This window comes from Eutrigla gurnardus (genome assembly GCF_963514095.1).
Source record: "Eutrigla gurnardus genome assembly, chromosome: 17".
Lineage (NCBI taxonomy): Eukaryota > Metazoa > Chordata > Actinopteri > Perciformes > Triglidae > Eutrigla > Eutrigla gurnardus.
This window is the reverse complement of record NC_139928.1, coordinates 11148447-11166431: the sequence shown is the minus strand read 5'-3', so window position 1 is coordinate 11166431 and position 17985 is coordinate 11148447. Positions and strand designations below refer to the sequence as shown.

Sequence of the window (17985 nt, the reverse complement as noted above, 5' to 3'; positions counted from 1 at the left end):
TTAGGGTGCAGAGAAAAGTAAACCAGTAGGTATGAAGCACTTTCCAGGGGCCAAATGAGAGAGGACATTCCTGTGTTTTATGAAATGCACTCAGGAAATGCTGCAAAAAGTTATTTCACGAAGGAAGAGCCAAACCTCTTCATGCTAACCACTGAGCTTCTACCGTTATAATCATGTTGCACTACTTCAACCTTCCTCATTAATATTTACCTATGAAGATTTCTATTGCTGTCTCAGATCAAGTCAACACACACTTGCCATATTTTAACTGATTTATAAGAGTTTTTATTAAAGTAACGTCACTGTAATTAATGCATGTTTTCACTAAATAGTTTTATTCAGTTACATCAAAACAACATTTAAACAACAAATGTAGAGACATCTTATTTTACCATCTCTGTTGACCAGAAAGTTGTATGGCAGCTAATGTCACCTTATTGAGCAACTGATGAAATCTTATTGTATCGCAGATGCCTTCATAGTCATGAATGTGGTGCTCAAGTTTACTCATCTTTCTATAATAAAAAATATACTTCAAACTCATAGACAGCTTTTTTCATCACCGTCAGCTAGTTTTTACTTGTAACAACATATGGCAGAGAATTAAAGGTTTTTTAAATGAGTAAGTTTTATGTCATCAAATGTGTACACAGCACAACCAAATAAAAAATTCACGGATAAGTTTAATTTCTAAACCAGTCTGAGATTCCAACCAACCCTCACTCAGTAAAACTTAAAACTTAAAATAACAGAAATGTGTAGATTGTGTCCCACTGGCACTTTAACAGTAAGACCAACAATCCTGGCACAGCTACAAATACACACGTGAATGTTCACAGTAGTTGGAGCCGTCAGGCCTCGCCTCATGGAAATCAGCTCCTGACACAGTGGCTTTTGCATCTGTGAATTTCCCTCTTGTCCTATGAGGATGATGAGGTTGAGGCAGATGAAGAGGCGGCGGCTGCAGCGTGTTGCTGAGAGTCTATGAGGTCCATGTCTTCGTCTTCGTTGACGCCGCATGTGTCGACCACGCATATCAGGCAGCTGGTGACGGGAAATGCTCGTATCTTGCTGCAAGTCACCCACCTGAACGGAGAGGAAAGCTCATTTATAGGCACTGTGAGGTAATTAGATTTTGGGTTTACACTAGCTGCTTATTATTTATTTTTCACTGTGTGCCTTGGTGACAGAATGCATTAAGTTTATTTATTAACGTGTTAGTATCTAGTCAACACACTGACCTGTCTGTATCGGTGTGGTACTCCAGGACGTGCCCGAGCCGCCCCACACCTTGAAACCCCGCCAGCACATAGATGACCTCACCGACAGCTGCACACTTCACCGTCACACCTCGCCACGGCATCGCCGCTGAAGCACGCCACTCATTACTGGCAATGTCGTAGTACTCCACTGAGTCCAGTCCACCTAGAGAAACAACACAGTATTATACAGAGGTCACATATGCTATTCCTACTATTTCCAATAGCATTATTACAGTACAATTCTAATCGTATCATTTTTGTACCCAGTGCTCCCTGCCCTCCAACGGCATAGATCCTGCTGTTGACCACCACCAGGCCGTGGTTCTTCCTAGCCTCTCTCATCCCACACAACTCTCTCCATCTGAGGACAGAGAGATGGAGACAGACACAAGGAAGGGATTGAGAAACATTATCGTCAGGTAAAACCTTTGAAACTACAGGTTTGACCTTCATGTCTCCCTGCTCTTTTGTGGAGAAATTTCCATTTACCTGGTCTGATGAAAGCTTTTCAAAGCACATAATCCTATAGTATAGTTTAGTTCTGAACTGTGTGTTAATGTGACTCACTTTTGAGTGCTGGGGTCGTAAACCTCACAATTGTTGAGGACTCTGCCAGAGACATTATTGCCCACCGTGCCTCCACACACGTATATGTGCCCGTTGGCCTCCACCGAGCCGTGGCTGCAGCGAGCCAACAGCATGCTGGTTTTGACCTGCCAAGACTCCGTTCTTGTGTCATAGCACTCGAAAAGGTCGAGAGCAGAGCTGCCTGCAGACACACAAGTACAGTACATCACACGGTTAAATGCTTTCAGAACGGGGATGCCTTTCACCCATGAAAGATTCTAAACGTCCGCCATCCCCAGCCCACTTGGCAAACACACAAACCTCCCCAGTGCCAGATGCCAAATTCACCCCTTCCACCTCCCTGTGCTCACCCACTTCCGACCCCCCAGATGTGTAGATCTTGCCCTGGGCAGCGCAGGCAGCCAGGCTATCGCGAGGCGTGGGCGGACCCAGCTTAGAGTACCAGCTGTCCTTCAGGACGTTGTAGCAGTCCATGCGCTTGATGGGGAAGAGCTGCGAGCCACCCAGGATGTAGACGACGTTGTCCCAGAAGATGGCCGTCGCGTCCCGACGCTTCTCGAAGGGGCAGCGAATGTCCGTCCACGTGGAGTCCTGCATGGGAAGCCAGACTGACACATAAACACTGGCTAATATGATTTCAATCCTTTGCTATAAAAACCTAGAGCTTTTATGTTCGTGAATCTGATTTTTCAACTCAAACCCAAAATTGGAGTTCAGAAGTTTCACAATTGAATATTGAAAAAGCATATATATATTTACAACATTTCCTGACTTGAGCCAGTACCTTGGGGTTGAAGTAGCGACAGGACTGCGGCTGGGAGCCTCCAAACAGAGCGATGCGGTAGTCGTGCTTCTTGCGTCGTGGTCGGCTGCTCTCACCCAGATCCTCCCGATCCTCCAGGGACAGCAGGTGGTAGCGCATCCCACCTGGTACAAAGACACAGGCTGTTTTATTTGTGTCGTGTTGTGTGCGGCCAATTTATATACAGGCTTGTGTTTTATACACAGATCAAATATGGTTTGTGGGTTGGCGTGTATGTTTTTCTCCTCCTACTCACTGATGACCATCTTCAGACACTGTGGGTTGTCCTGGATGAGGGGCTCAGCCTGCACCGTCTTAGAGAGAAAGGTTTTGGAGACCAGAGGAAAGCGAACGCATCCCAACACCTCCACCATGTACTGCTGTCTGTTACACACATCGTACTTGAGCCAGCGCACTGCAGCGTCATAAATCTGAAATTCAATGCAACAACATGGGGGAACATACAGATTTGTCCTGATGTGATGAAATAAACATTTATTTTGGGAATCCAAGTTGTTAAGAGAAATACTAATTATTTGCAATTAATTAGGGGCTAATTCTTTTTTTCTAAATCCCCAAATTTAGGCACCAACAGTTAGTTTCTATGAACATCACAGACTTTTTTTTCTTGAGTGTATTCTAAATAAATGGTAGCACAACAGAAACCAAACATATATTAAAAGAGCGTGTACCTGGGCCTCGGCACGGACAGTGAGTTTGTCCTGATGCAGCAGGTGTGTGAGTTGTTTAACATCCAGCTGCAGGAACTCGTCCAGTTTGTAGACTTCAGTGAAGTGAAGCTCGACGAAGTCCTCTGCTGCTGCCTTCAGCTCGGGACAGTCCATACAGTCTGCCAGGGAGGAAATGCCTGCAGGAGGACAAGACACGGATCCTTCAATCTAACGAGTTACATGACATGACAACCTATATCCAAATTATATATTGAATAAATATTTGTGTAACGTCTACAATGCAATAAATTAAGGTTCGAAGGGCTCAGCAAATTGTGTGGTAAAAGCAACCGAGATGGCGATTGTATTTCTGCTTACCAAGGCAGTTTGTTGCATCAATTTGTCCTTTAAGGAACTCCACACACATCTTCTTCACAGGCTCAATCTGGTACTGGTTGGCTGCATCCAGCAACGACTGGACGTTACTGCTGTTCACTGAAATCCTGGCACACACACACACACACACACACACACACACACACACACACACACACACACACACACACACTTTACTATTAGAGTAATTGTCTTGTGTGTTGTCAAGTTGAGCAGCTTTCTAAGAGATTATGGCAGAGTCTCATTTATCCTTTTTTTTTAGTTGCAACGTATGCCTCAAAATGAGTTCTCCACTATGTTATGATTCAAGATTCTTACCGAGCTGTGTAAATAAATTCAATCAACAGCTCAATGATCTCAGGCTCGGCGCTCCTGAGCTCCACCTCATGGGACATCGACTCCATCATTCTGGCTGGAGGTGCAGAAAGAGAGGTCATAGAAAATAGAAGCATAAAAAAATTAACTACACAACGGTCTGTCTGTCTGTACTACGGCTATAAAGGTGGACTAGTCGGCGTGATGACGTTTTGTAGTCTCATTTTGACACTTATTGGCAACCGCCAACATATAAAGACACCTTAAAAGCCTCACAATTCACCATTCACTGAGGAAATGTTAAAATATGTTAATGCCACATTTTATTCATATTATCATATTATTTCTAAAAATCTTCGAGACAAGAAAAATGTAACACATTTCCAGGTTTCAGGACTCATCCCTGCACCACTGCGTGTCTGTACTTACTGGTGAACATCAGGCTGAAGAAGTGGCTGGCAGCAGCCAACACGACTCTGTGGGCAGGGAAGTGTTTCCCCTGAACTACGAGGGTCACATCACAAAGAGTGCCCTGAAGAAAACACACAATCAATGATAATGACAAACACGTACAGTAAATGCTCACCTCGAGCCCTGAAACAGACATACTGTCCTCTTTCTGTATTTCATCTCACACACACACACCTGCTTCCTCAGGTTGTTCATGACTCCCATGATGCTAGACAGCTGTCTGTACTCCTCTTTGATGGCACATTTCCTTTCGCTCTTCTTCTTGGTGCTGGCCGCCTTCTCTGGAGAGGCCACTCCTGTCATATCAGCCTTATTAATGCAATCTGCCCCGTTAAATTAAAACCCTTTCAGCACCACTGCAGTGTGCAGCTGCAGGCTCTTTGTTGTCGCTCAGTCCCTGTCAGTTTGCTTGCTCGCAGCCGGCAGCTGTTTGTGATTTTTATGAACTGAGGTTTGACGGCAGCTTCTCCTGGAAAACTCGTAGGGTGGAAATCATATAAAACTTTCTGATATGTAAAACAGTGATAAATCGACTTAGCATGGAGTATTGTTAGCTGGATCTCGTCTTCAGCTCAGAGTTGTTGTTTTTCTTCTTCTACGGTTTCTATTTTAGTTGAAGGTACTCGCGTTCGCCCTCTACCGACAGATATGAAAAATTACTCATTAACCTGCAGGGTCGCGGAATGTACTAATTTATCCGTCAAAACGGTAGATTATGTGAATACGACTTGGTATTCGAAGCAGCAACAACACAAAACAGATGTTGATCATTTCAAATGTACTATCGCCGAGAATTTGATACGATCTATGGCAACAGCAGGGTTGTGTTTACCTGCCGCTCACCTGTAGGTTCAACTGTCATCTTTGTACGATGATCCAGAAAACATAACCAGGAAGAAACGGATTTCAGTGGGCGCATGACGTTGACGTCATTTTGGAATGTGGGAAATAGAGATGCATTGTTAGAAATAGTTGACCTGAAAACACATTGAAAGACAGAGTGCTGCAGAAAAAGAATGGTTCGTTTTCTCTGCTGTTGCTTCTCAAGTGAAAACTCCGCCAACGAGGTATGTTTTTATTGACTATAATTTTCTAGTCGCGTTCAGGCGAGACAGGTGATCGCGGCTTTGCTTCAGTGAGATTACTGAATGAACGCTGCAACAACAACAAAATGTATGTATTTAAATCATGCTAAAGCCTACAGTTGTCACAGAAAGAGTTGTGTCATTGTGTTTAACAAGACAAGAAAAGGCCACTATTATTATATTCTGTCAGAAAGTAGAGAGTAAGAGATGCTAGAACCTTGAAGTATAACAGCTCTCTATAAATGCTGTATCAACCATGAGACACTTGAATTTGAAACACTGGATTGGGGCACTGACATTATGACAAAGTCATGACATAGGTCCAGGTGAATGCTAGCCTCATTAGTGCTTGATGTCTCTTTCTGTGATTAAAATTCCATTATATATGTAAGGAAAACAAATCTGCTAATCTATTTCAGAGGCAGCCTCTCCTGCAACCCAGACCACCTGACCTGAATGGAACTGGATCAGCCAGACAGACCCGGCCACCACACAGTGGTACATAATCTCTAAATGTTTTGTGTCTTTCTCTCAAAACTGTTCTTTACCACATACAATTATGGATGCAGTGTTCATGGTTGTGACTCCGTGTGTGTGCCTGTTGTGTGATTACCCCCTCCCCAGATGAACAGACAGTGAAGCGGATCGGTAGGCTGGTAATGAGGAGAGTGTGTGTACCAGAGTTGGACCAGAGGTTTTCTGACATGGCAGAGACTTTCAACGAACAGCATGAGCGCCATGAGGCCATGATCCGACATATCAGCAACCTGCGCCAGACCTACGGCTGTAACCACAATGATTCCCTGGCTTTAGCTGAATGTGTGGGGATGATCAGAGATGAGCATGGTAAGTGAAAGAAGAGCCCCCTGCCATGACGGCAGCTTCCTTTGTTTCTCTATTTCAATCTCCATCTCTCCCCACTTTCAGAGACCAAGTACAGGGTCTCTCTTAAGATGAAGGGCTACGACTTCTCCCTCAGTGTGGTTCCTGTGGGCAAAAGTGAGGAGGGGCCACTGCCTCCACATCTGCAATTGGCTAAGGATGAAGTGAAAGGCATTTCTGAAAGTGCCAAAGCCATCATCTCAAAGGCAACCACACTTCAAGAGTTGATTGGCTGGCTGCTCCGTAGCAGGGGTGAAATGACTGAGCAAGTGAAGGGAGCTGCAGTAACTCACCAGGAGCAAGGAAGACTGAATGAGAACCTGGAAGAGAACATGAAGGAAGTGAGTAGGGGGAAGGAGTTGTCCCTGGGATACAAACAACAGGCCGGGGAAGTCCTCACTGAGGCTGCACACATAGCAGGGGCGTATCTGTAGTTCATGCACATTTGGGATAGTTCATTTGAATCCACCAATTATAATACATGTGTACAGCATTCACACACATATGCACGCACAGAGTGGTATTCATGTATTTATTACCATATAAGTATACACTCTGCTTTGCCGGCCATTGCAGCATTGCAGAACATAGACTTGCGATTATTTCTGCCTTTGAAGTGTTTTATTAAACTTTTAATACATATAAGAGACTCACATTTACACTAAAAGTATTTTGTCTGTGTAAGTATTAAGGTGTAATCTTACCAGCTAACATTGGGGGGCATTGCAGACTTGACTATTCTAACAGTAGCTCTTCTATTCATGTTCGTCTGATTTTGTCCGTGTCTTAGAAATCACACTATAAAGATTCCTTAAATTCCAGAATCAGATATCTAAATAATAAATGTATTTCTATTTTTTGAGAATCTTTCTACCTGTTTAGACACTTACATAATTGAAAAACCTTACCACGAGGAAATATTGTTCTCATTTTTTATAATGCAGTAGAGGACAGGACATAGTCCCCCTATAGCTGCAATGGGAATTGGACCAGAGGTTTGTTGTAACTATGTGGGTAGTGTTTTGTTATTACATTCAGAAAGAGCAGATTTGCTGATTATTATTATCCACTAAAGCCCATGCATTTATATGCTGATTAAAGCCACAGCTTTCCATCTGCTATTAATGTGAAAGCAAACAAACACATGGTATGCCATCTTGATAATTAATTTTGGAAAATCCATTGTTGCAGAGGTCATTGTCAAGTCGTCATGCATTATTTATCAGACGGAGGCATTTTTAGAAACCTGCTTTTGCAATAAACTTTCGAGATTAATTTGGCATAAAGTGTATGATGTGATGGGGGAAAACCTGAGAAATCAGGCGAAAATGTTTGGGAAATAAAACAATTGCACATTGAAAGTATTTAATAAAAAATGTACGTTTAATAAAGGAAAACTATATTAATTATGTCCTTCATGACTTTTATTCCATGTAAGAGTGACAAAATGGTTAAAACATATATACGTATACATGTAACTAATTATGTTCATAATTAAGATGTGTGTATATATTTTAATCAATGCTCAATAAATTGCAATTTTTAAAGCGGCACTATAAACAATTATTCCTACAATGCAATCAAACATATGTCAATTCATTACTTATTCATGTGATTCCTTAAAAGCAAGTATAACTGCTGTCAAAGAGCAGTGACTGACAGCGACAACCTACCGCGGTCGTGGAAATTATTAACATGCAGCCGAGACTCGAACGTGATTGGATGCTGCGTTTGGGGGTGCGGCAGTTCGATTATATGCTGCTCGCTCATTGGCTCAGACGCCTGTCTCTCCGCGAAGCTTCGTCTAAGGTAGTCTGAGTGGAGAAAGTAATGAAGATGGAAGGAGCTGATGTGGATGAATTATTGAGGAGATTTATGGAGTAGCGAAGTGATAGCAGGTTACTGGCCGTGTTGGAACGATAGAGGACAGCGATACCAGGAAATTAACAGATAGCATGCCCGTAAGTAAACCGTAACTTCCCCAGTTTACTTGGTGTCGCGCCCTAGCCGAGCTAGCTAACTAGCTAATCTGTAAGCAACCGCGGTGACAGCTCGAAGTCATTCAGCAAGTCGAGACGGAGAGTGTGTATGTGACCGCGAAGGATTGCTTTACATTCTCTGTCTGTCTCTGATAACTGGTTACCAAATACAGTTGTTTATCTGGCTGGGAAAGCTAACGTTTGCCATTGAGCTAACATTACAGGTGTTTTTAAATCTGAATTTCACGTTGTTTAAACGCAAGACGTTACCCGTTGTCATTGTGGGGAAACTAGCTGGTTAGCAGTGACTGGGGACAATAGTTACTACTTAAATTGGGTAGGTTAAATGAAATAAAACGGCAGTCAAGATGGGAAGGTCTACCAATATGTTAAGCAAACGAGCTTTGCGTGCACCCATTTTGCTACTGTAGTTGATTAAATAACAGTCGTCGTAGCGACGTACTTTGCTCTCGACTTTATCCTGTTTAGTAACAGCATTATGTGTGTGGTCTGTCAGGACCTTGTTGAGACACTTCCTCAGAGAGAGAGACAGACAGAGACCTATGTCGCTGGTCCATGTTTGTGTTAACGTATTCCAGCACCTTTTAATACATGTGTCCTTGTGTGTGTGTGTTCACCAGTTTAGCAGGGGCACATCAACCACTGCAGACTGGTATGTTAGATAATGCGATGTTAGGATTTTTTCTCATAGCCATCATGTGATCAGCCAGTTCAGGGATTTCCTTTATGATGGGGACTAGTATGAAGCTAATCCGCAGAACCCCACGGTACTCCTGCTGTATGGATAGAGGTCCTTCATTACTGTACGTGCTGTCAAAAGTTGATACACGTTTGTTTTACAATTTCTGTGTCATTGACAAGGGCAGTGCTTCTGGTGGTCTGTCAGATATTGTTTAAATAAAATACTGTCTGCGGCTAAATTCATCATGGTCGTGTGTATGTATGTGTGTTTTTGCCTTTGTCACTAGGGAGAGGCTTGTCTTAGGAATAGACTGGTTTGTTGAGTGGTGTCATTAGAATGTGCATGAGTGTGTGTGTGTGTGTGCGCGTGCATGGTATGCACATGCTTGTAGATGTTGGGCATCCGTCGTTGCTGGTGTATCAGGTCTCGTAATGCTTTTTGACAGAATAGCCCGGCAGGTCCTGAAACAAGAAAATCGTACAGGCTCTGTTGTCATCCCACATCACAGTTTGAGTCACCCATGCCTGCAGGTTCATGAAATATCCTGGCAAAATTGTATTCTGTACCAAATTCTAAATACACAAGTAAAATATTGGTGAAATATACGAGACAAATTGAGAGAAGATAAAAGAGCTTTAAAATTGAAAAATCAGTGATGTCAATCATTAGTTTCTTCAGGCTCACTTTAGGCTCAGCAAGACGGGGAGTTGAAGGGACAAGAGGCGTGACACTAGTTTAGAGGCAATGCAGAAAAAAAACATGGGTTGCTATAAGAGGATCCCCCTTGTCAGATCTCTGGATCTGTCTCCCTCAGCACCAAATAGCACATGCACAAACCACAGACTGTATTGTCATGTCTTGTGTGTGTGCATGTGTGTGCGTGTGATAAGAAAAACAAAACCACTAGAAAAGCAGATACCCCTTCTTTTTAAGCAATAAGCAACCTGCTATTGAAGAAGACCAAGGGGGGTAGCAAGGTGGGAGGCGATGATGCAACAGGGACAACCGCAGACCAAGATAGTCTAAATAAAGCTTATAGCAACATACAGCATGGAAAAGATGTGGTATGAACTGAAGAAAGATGACACAATGCTACATCCCTAGGAGTGGACAAAAGGTCTAAATAGGCGAGTGAACACGAGTTCAGGTGGAGCTTTGGGCGTTAGAGACTCTGGCCTTTATGACTACTGTTGTATAACCCTACCACCGCCTTTAACTGGACACTCCACAGCCCCTCAAAACAGGTTGCTAAGAGCTTTTGCTTACATTCAAGTTAAAACAAAGTCACCGGCCCAGCTTGTTGACAGTTGACAACTGACCTAGTTTGTGGATTTTGGGTGTAACCATGCCTTGCTATAGTTCCTGGTTCTGGCATTGGTTAGTGCAGTTAAACGGTTTATTCGAGGTTTGGGTGTGTCTGTACAATAGTTGAATGAGCTGAAAATACAGTAGCTAGTTCATTTAATCTTATTTTATTTATCTTACTCTTCCTCTCCCAGGAGATGTAATTTGTTGAGGGTCTATGAATACAGGTTTCATTGTCAATATCAGCCTAACCAGTAGTTTGTGTGGCTTACGTCCTGTACCACAGGAAAAAGCAGCTGGGGCAGCTCTGTCGCTCTAATAAGCCACCCACTTAGTTTTTCTCTATGTTTCCTTTCTTCCCTCTGTCAAAGCCTTCATTCCTATTGGTCCTCTCACTTCCTGAAAGAAGAAGGTTTCAAAGCATAGGTCCATGTGTAATAGGAAATGAGGTAATCAGCAGGGAGGGGTGTGTGTGGGTGTCCCCCTTATTCATTTTTACTTGCTGCTTCATTACACCGCCAGCTTTCCCAGACAGGTATGTTCTCACTTCACAACTGAGCGCCGGAAGACTGTGTTTTGGCTGTTACCTGTGGTTTTTGTGTATCCAGATGAAATACTATGTGTGGTCTGTTCGCCTCAGGTCTTTTCTCTGTCAGGACATGCAAGCACACTCGCAACAAGGATTAGGAATGTAAACTCAAAGGAGACCTGTTTGTGTTGGAAGAAGTCTTTGGAGGAAGAAGGAGGAGTCGAAAATAAGCTCATTTAGACTGCCAGCCTTGTGCATGTGTGTGTTTGTCTGTGTCTCTCGTTTAATGCTCAGGCGTGGGTGTAAATTAAGAAGGAACGGGCTGTCAACTTTAGCTAGCTCACAGGAACAGGTTTTGTCAAACCAGAAATTGAATAAACATTTTGCACACACACACTTGTGCAATGCATGACACATTCTCTGTCTTTGGTGAGTAGCAACTAAACAGTAAACACATTGATTAGATACGTTTCTTGAGCCTTTTTAAATCACGGAGGTGTGTGTTTCAGTGTGTTTCTCAGATCCTTTAAGGTTGCCTGGGGCAGCACAGATTGAAACCTAATGATCTCTTCTTTTATTGATCCTATTGTCTCACTCCTTGTGAGTAATCCATCCCTTGTGTTGCCAAACATTCCTTTTATCACCCCTCTCTCTATACGTCTATGTATCCTTCTCTATTAATTTAGCCATTGATCTCCTCTCTATTCCTCCTGCGGCCCTGCTTTCTCTCCCTCTCCTGCATCCACTTCTTCATCACTTAGTCTAGGATTGCAACTTGTTGTCAAGCCTACTGGACCACTTGCCCTTAACACTGGTTTATTCATTTGTGTTTCCTCTAGTCAGTGTGATTGAGCTGCGTAGAAGAAGCTCAACACCTGCTGCAGCATTTGTTGTGTGCTCTCCCTGTCTTATGTTGATTTCTGTCATGATCTGTGAGCCCATAATGACTCAAAGATGGCTAACAGTTAGCCATGGTAAGACGGGAGACCAACGTCGGCATAATAACATAATTACGCTCTACAGTGTCCTCTCAGGGCAATTAATTTGCTATATTCCTCCACCAGTTGCTTGTGCCTGTCTGCAGAGTGTCCGTAGAGCCTATAGTCTTTGAGACAGGGCATTGTGCAGTGTTTGTAGCGCTGTATCTTCTTGTGATTGGATTGATTATGATTTCAAAATGAATCATCACCATTTTCATGAGTGAGTACAGTGCATGTTTAGGCAGATGGGTGTCATTACATGTTCTTTGTTGTGTTTGTTGTCTTTTTGATTTGGATTTGTGGTCCAACAAAACAACAACATGGTGATGTGATCTTGGACTTAAGGAAATTATGATGAGGGTTTTTTACTATTTTGAGACAAATAAGAATAAATAGTAGCTGGGAATCGGCTCCAGCCCCCCCGCGACCCTGAATACAGGATAAGCGGTAGAAAATGGATGGATGGATAAGAATAAATAGTGTGAAAATAATTTTTTGTCTGGCACTAAAATGTTTTTATTATTATATTCAACATATTTCAAATTCAAGATTTCAATAATTTTAAGGTTGACCTGTTTATGTTTATATTGTCAAAATCCAGTCAACATTTCATACTCTTTATATCTACGTCCCCCCCTTTTACCCGGTTTTACCCAAGTGTCCACCCCTCTACTGCTGCTATTGTGCCGCTGCAGTTTGTTCTGTGCTTGCTGCTCTGGAAGGAAGCAAATATACCACATAGGTAGGCGTCATGCCAGTCAGATTTTAGTCTCAAGTTGTGCTGGATACAGATGATGCAGATGAGATGTCCCTGATGCCAGCGTGAACAGAGTTGACCGGTTAAAAGTAGGATGAACCCGTCCTCTTACAAGACTGACTCATTCACACTCTAATCACAGCCCTTATTTTGTTATTCAGTGAGCCTGCCATTAAGACCCACATACTGGCTTTAGTTATAGCTGCCCTCCTTGTCGTCTTCACCAGCATGAAAGAATGGAACAACAGAACCTTCAGAAAGAAGGACTCATTTCTCTAAATGGAGGCTATTCTGCTTCATAATCCTTCCCCATTACACGAGCCACTGCCGCCACCCTGTCATTTCTGTCATTGGTCCATAAATAGAAACCTGGCTGCCATGGAGCGACCAAGCACCAGAATAATACAAAATAAAGTATTTGCACGTAGGAAAGACAGATTAGGGAGTAGGGAAGACAGGGAGGGAGTGACATGATGCTGTGTGGGAGGATGAGCTGTGGGACTGAGGGAGAAAAACAGTGACGGGCAAAGGAAATGATGAAATCTACCACAAACAATTTTTTACATTACATACACATCCATCGCATATGTCAAGTTTTTTTGATAGTCACAGTGATTGAAAATCTGAATCTGTACTCTGGTCTATTGTTATCGCTTTCAATTAACTTTCATTGTTTGTATTTCCTTTTCTTCACGTTTTAAACTAGAAATGTTTATATTTTTAAATAGTAGATTGTGTGTCACTAAGTGAAGTGTTGGAACTGGAAGAGTTTTAAAAGGTGGAATTATGCCATCTTCAGCCTGAATCTGAGCACATGTTGCTGCAGGACAAGTGTGCACATAAAAGGACTTCTTCCCCCCTCTTTCTTTCTCTCAGGCTGTTACCAGACATACCAAACATGGAATTTGTTTTCTGAATTCGGCGGCCAATTTAGCTTTGTGCTTACACTTTCAGAACACAGACAACCGATGATCCATCAGGGATGCATAGTGAGTCTGTGACCGCCGCATCCTCCTCAGCATAACACATTTGTGTCTTATGGTGACAGTCACAGTGCAGAGTTTTTAAAGGTGACCCAAGTTCCTGGAAAGACCAGGACTGACTGATGTATTTCAATTATCAATCACGTTCTCTCCATTTCAATTCATATATAATTGAAATGATGAAGTGAAACATGGCTATGAGAAGTCCCCAGAGCCTAAGGTATTCAGTTTACAATGATATAACATGACATACATTTGAGAACCACATATTTGGCATGCTACGTAAGCAGCTGTAGGGATGGCAACCTGAAAAGAATAGTCACCTGCGTCATCATCATCCTCACATTGTAATAGATATTTTTGAATTTTTTCCCTGCTATATTTCTGTCGCTGTTGCCTTTTTCTCTCTCTGTTTCTATCATCTGCTGTCTCCCTTTTTCTGATGTGACTGCAGCACAGCAGTCAGTGTCACATAGAAACGAGCTTAAAACACAGAGAACTAAAATGACTGATTGAGGGCAAAAGAAACCCTGTAAGTAAGAGAAGATGGGGTAACAATTATTCAATAGGAAATCATGTACATGCATACAAGCTGAGTGTCTGGAAGAGGAAAGAGAGAAGTTAAGATGCAGGCATTGTGAGAGTTAAGATGGACAGAGGCAGAGATGGAGGGAAGCTTTCATTTCACTACGAGTAGATATTAACCACAGCTTTTTCTGTTCCAACAGCCTGTTCAGCCAGCATCTAAATGCAATAAATCCAGCCAGGATTCTCTCTGAGGGTGATTTTCTTTTCTTTTTTTAATCGAGAGCCTGGGTTGAGTATTGGTTAGGAACTTGCTGCAGAGGTGTGTGTCTGGAGAGGGAAACAGGAGAGGGGGGGAGAGAGTTATGTGTCTTTAGGGTACTGGTTTGGTCACTATTCCTCACTGCTATGCCATTGCTTTCTGTTTGTATGAGATTGCTTTTGTTTGGATACCAAATAATAGAAGGCTGGCAAACATGGAAGGAGCAGTGTGTGTGTGAATGTTGCAAATGCACTATATATTTGCTGTGTGTCAATTATCATGCAGCGTGTGTTTACGTAGTATTTCTTTCTCTCACAGGTAGAGGTGACTCCACTGCAGATGAGGGAACATGTTGGCTATGGACCAAGGAGTGGTGGAGGAATGGCTGTCAGAATTTAAGGTACTGCTCTGTTTGTGCATTTGTGCAAAAAAAAAGAAGGTTAAAAGCACATACCCCTGATTACTGTGCAATTTATTCTCTGCTGCTGCTGCTTATTATTCTTCCACACGCATAAACAAACACACTGAAGTGCTTCGTTCTCAGAAAATTGCATGCTCCTACTCAAACATGAGCACTCACCGGTACGTGACTGCTATCAAAGTCAAGGTTCAGTGATGTGTGATAATAAAGGAGCAGAAGGGAACTTCCTGGTAAACAAATGAGGACACACTGTCATCCTCTCTCAGTGAAAGTGACCTCTAAATGCAACCAGATTTACACACTACCACTGTATCTGCAGGCTTTACACGCGATATTGTTAAAATGTCAAACAGAATGTATTGCAATGTTGATATTGATATAAATTCTGTCTCATTCACTTATAACCATAATATTGGGCCGGCTTCTTGCTTTTTAAGTGATATTCTTGGACTTGATGTGAGTCAATAAGCAGTTAAGTGTCATATTTAAGCTACATCATCAAATGTTGGCTATTCAATAATAATTTCCCAACTTGTCATGCTGTGTATTTTTATAAATTAAAGTCAGTTAATGTATGAAACTTCAGCTGTTTGTTTGTGTGTGTTTCAGACCCTTCCTGACAGTGCTGTGTCCACATATGCCGCCTCACTAAAAGACAAAGGTGCCCTCATCCCTGCACTCTACAAGGTCATCCGAGAGAACTACAGCGATGTATGGACATGCACGTTTTTATTTATATGAACTGTATTTGTTGGATAAACCAGACCACACAACCTCTTACCATCACTGTATATATTTTAGTATTTGGTTATTAACCTCTACTTTAATTATATCTTTACGCACCCCTGAATCTCTCATGTCCTGTTGTTTTTATTTTTTTTCCAACACACTGCATCATCCATCAACATTACTGATTAACCATAGATGCCAAATGAGAAAAATTACTAGTGTTTACCATGACTGTTCCTGTCTTCTGACAGACTGTTGTCGGGATATAATCATGTTGCTTTTCCGTGCTTTTCTGACTTTTCCCCCCAGCTACTAGAGCCAGTGTGTCACCAGTTGTTTGAGTTTTACCGAAGTGGTGAGCCACAGCTGCAGCGTTTCACGCTACAGTTCCTGCCAGAGCTCCTGTGGAGCCTCCTGTCCGTCAGCGCAGCCAGAGACCCTCACACATCCGGCTGCATCGAAGCCCTGCTGCTGGGCATTTACAACCTGGTAGGAGGGAGGATGAAACGTGTGGGGTGTTGATAAACTGATTTGTTTATTTATAACCGGTGGTGGAGAGCCACTCTTGTTAATACAAATGAAATGTTTCCAGTGTTATAAGTGCAAGGTTAGCGGGAGGGGGGGGGGGAACAAAGGGTCCTTCATCCATAGCAAGTTTGTGTAATCACGCAATTCTAGAAATCGGGGGCTTATCCGCTCAACTATTTCTGGGAACTGAGTCATGTGTTTTCAAGATTACTTAATGCATTTTCCTGCCTTGTTAGACAGCTATGCATGCAGAGGGGACAGGAAATATGGGTTAGAAATAGAGGAATTGAAACACAGTGACTTTGCTCATACACAATATGGGTGGGTGGCACCTTTTTTAAATGTCCTTAAGCAGAGATGTCGGCACTAGTAATTATTAAAGTGTATTGAGTCCTGTTTTCATCCATTTTGCCTCATCATGTTCTATCAGCAAAGTGCAGTGTCCCCTAACTTCCTCTCTGAATAATAGAATAGGCCAGCTGTCACTCAACACACTGGCTGGCACCTATTAATCTATTTGACATTAACATGCTTGCAGGGGACACCAAAACCCCAGGGTTTGTGCATGTGGGTTCATACAATAGACACACAAATGAGGAAACATACACACACTCTTGCAGACTGATTTAGGAAACGGACACCCTCAGGCCCACACACAAAATCATACATAACAGATGACTGTGCTTAAAAAGATAAGCACACACTCTTTAGAGGTATAGGGCCCACAAAAGAAAAAAAAAACCCTCTGTTTTTCTCGCCCACAGAAACATTTTCTCATCGTCTTCCTGTCTTTCTCTTTCACAGGAAATAGTTGATAAAGATGGACAAAGTAAAGTGTTATCTTTTACTGTCCCTTCCCTCTCCAAACCCTCAGTGTACCATGAGGTGAGAAACAACCATACACACAAACACAAAGCTTTTCATTTGCTTCTGCAGAAATGTTCAGTTTAAAAACGTCATCTTCATCTCCGCACCTCCAGCCTTCAGCCATTGGCTCCATTGCCCTCACAGAAGGGGCTCTGGCCAATCATGGGCTGAGCAGGGTGGTGTACAGTGGGCCACACCTCCAGAGAGAGACCTTTACTGCACAGAACAGGTAAGAGGCTTGGTGCACTTGCTATGCAGGAGTGGAGTGTCAGAAGGTTGAGGTTGTGCACGTTTTAAAAGGGGCTTTCCTGGTAGCGGGCTGCCAGTCTGCCTCCTTAGAATTGGCAGCAACCAGACAACAACCAAAATAGAAACACACATGAAGAGGATGAACATTCTGACAGAGAAGCTCTCAGGAGTTCAGTAGCCAAATCCAACACTTTTTTGTCGTTTTTTTGTTGCTTTTCAAGTGAACCCTGCAACATCTTGCTGAGAAATGAACACTACAGTCAAATTCTGAAGGACGCGTCTGCACTGAATGTTCTCAACTTTTTTTCGATTCTGTTTTCTTTTACAGTTTCAGACTAACTGGACAGATTATTTAAAATATAGAAGAATTTGACAAATCAAGTCTGGCTGCTTTTTAAGACTGTGCAGAGATACATTTATCTTAATGTCTTCAGCGTAGCAGGACTTGTTGGAAGTTTTTGCCTGGGCATGCTGTATTTTTCATGCTGGAGAGTTTATTTACAGGTCTTGCTTCATATTTGGAAACATGCATTTTGTGAGGCACCTGATTGAAACCATAAATTTTAAAATCTGGAGATGTGAAAGAAGACATCTTATCAGACGTCTAGCATAACATACCCACATCTCCAAACAGTTGGCAGTTGAGTTACACTGTGAGTAATGTAGATGCCAGATTTCCATGAATAATAAACAGAA

General features: G+C 42.5%; 3 protein-coding genes across 4 annotated transcripts in view; 2 read left to right on the top strand and 1 right to left on the bottom strand.

The window, feature by feature from the left end:
- Positions 1–920: 920 nt before the first annotated feature.
- Positions 921–5103, bottom strand: klhl7 (kelch-like family member 7; the record flags this gene model as incomplete). The annotated part of the gene is made up of 12 exons (XM_084031406.1): positions 4680–5103; positions 4464–4566; positions 4038–4131; positions 3702–3826; positions 3345–3520; positions 2909–3083; positions 2635–2777; positions 2201–2441; positions 1830–2031; positions 1526–1623; positions 1242–1425; positions 921–1086 (listed from the first exon to the last, which is right to left on the bottom strand). The coding sequence occupies exons 1-12, from the start codon at positions 4806–4808 to the stop codon at positions 921–923; spliced, it is 1836 nt and encodes a 611-aa protein (XP_083887532.1). The 5' UTR covers positions 4809–5103.
- Positions 5104–5418: 315 nt separating this feature from the next.
- Positions 5419–7857, top strand: LOC311027400 (uncharacterized protein). Its single transcript, XM_084031416.1, has 4 exons — positions 5419–5572; positions 6010–6088; positions 6215–6436; positions 6518–7857. The coding sequence occupies exons 1-4, from the start codon at positions 5522–5524 to the stop codon at positions 6904–6906; spliced, it is 741 nt and encodes a 246-aa protein (XP_083887542.1). The 5' UTR covers positions 5419–5521; the 3' UTR covers positions 6907–7857.
- A 401-nt stretch (positions 7858–8258) lies between these two features.
- hycc1 (hyccin PI4KA lipid kinase complex subunit 1) overlaps positions 8259–17985 on the top strand; it is a 17848-nt gene continuing 8121 nt past the window's right edge. For both annotated transcript variants that reach the window (XM_084031408.1, XM_084031409.1), the window contains exons 1-6: positions 8259–8433; positions 14814–14895; positions 15526–15627; positions 15955–16134; positions 16978–17058; positions 17154–17269. In XM_084031408.1, coding sequence (XP_083887534.1) covers positions 14845–14895; positions 15526–15627; positions 15955–16134; positions 16978–17058; positions 17154–17269 — 530 coding nt within the window. In that variant the 5' untranslated portion in view covers positions 8259–8433; positions 14814–14844. The remainder of the gene's footprint in view (positions 8434–14813; positions 14896–15525; positions 15628–15954; positions 16135–16977; positions 17059–17153; positions 17270–17985) is intronic.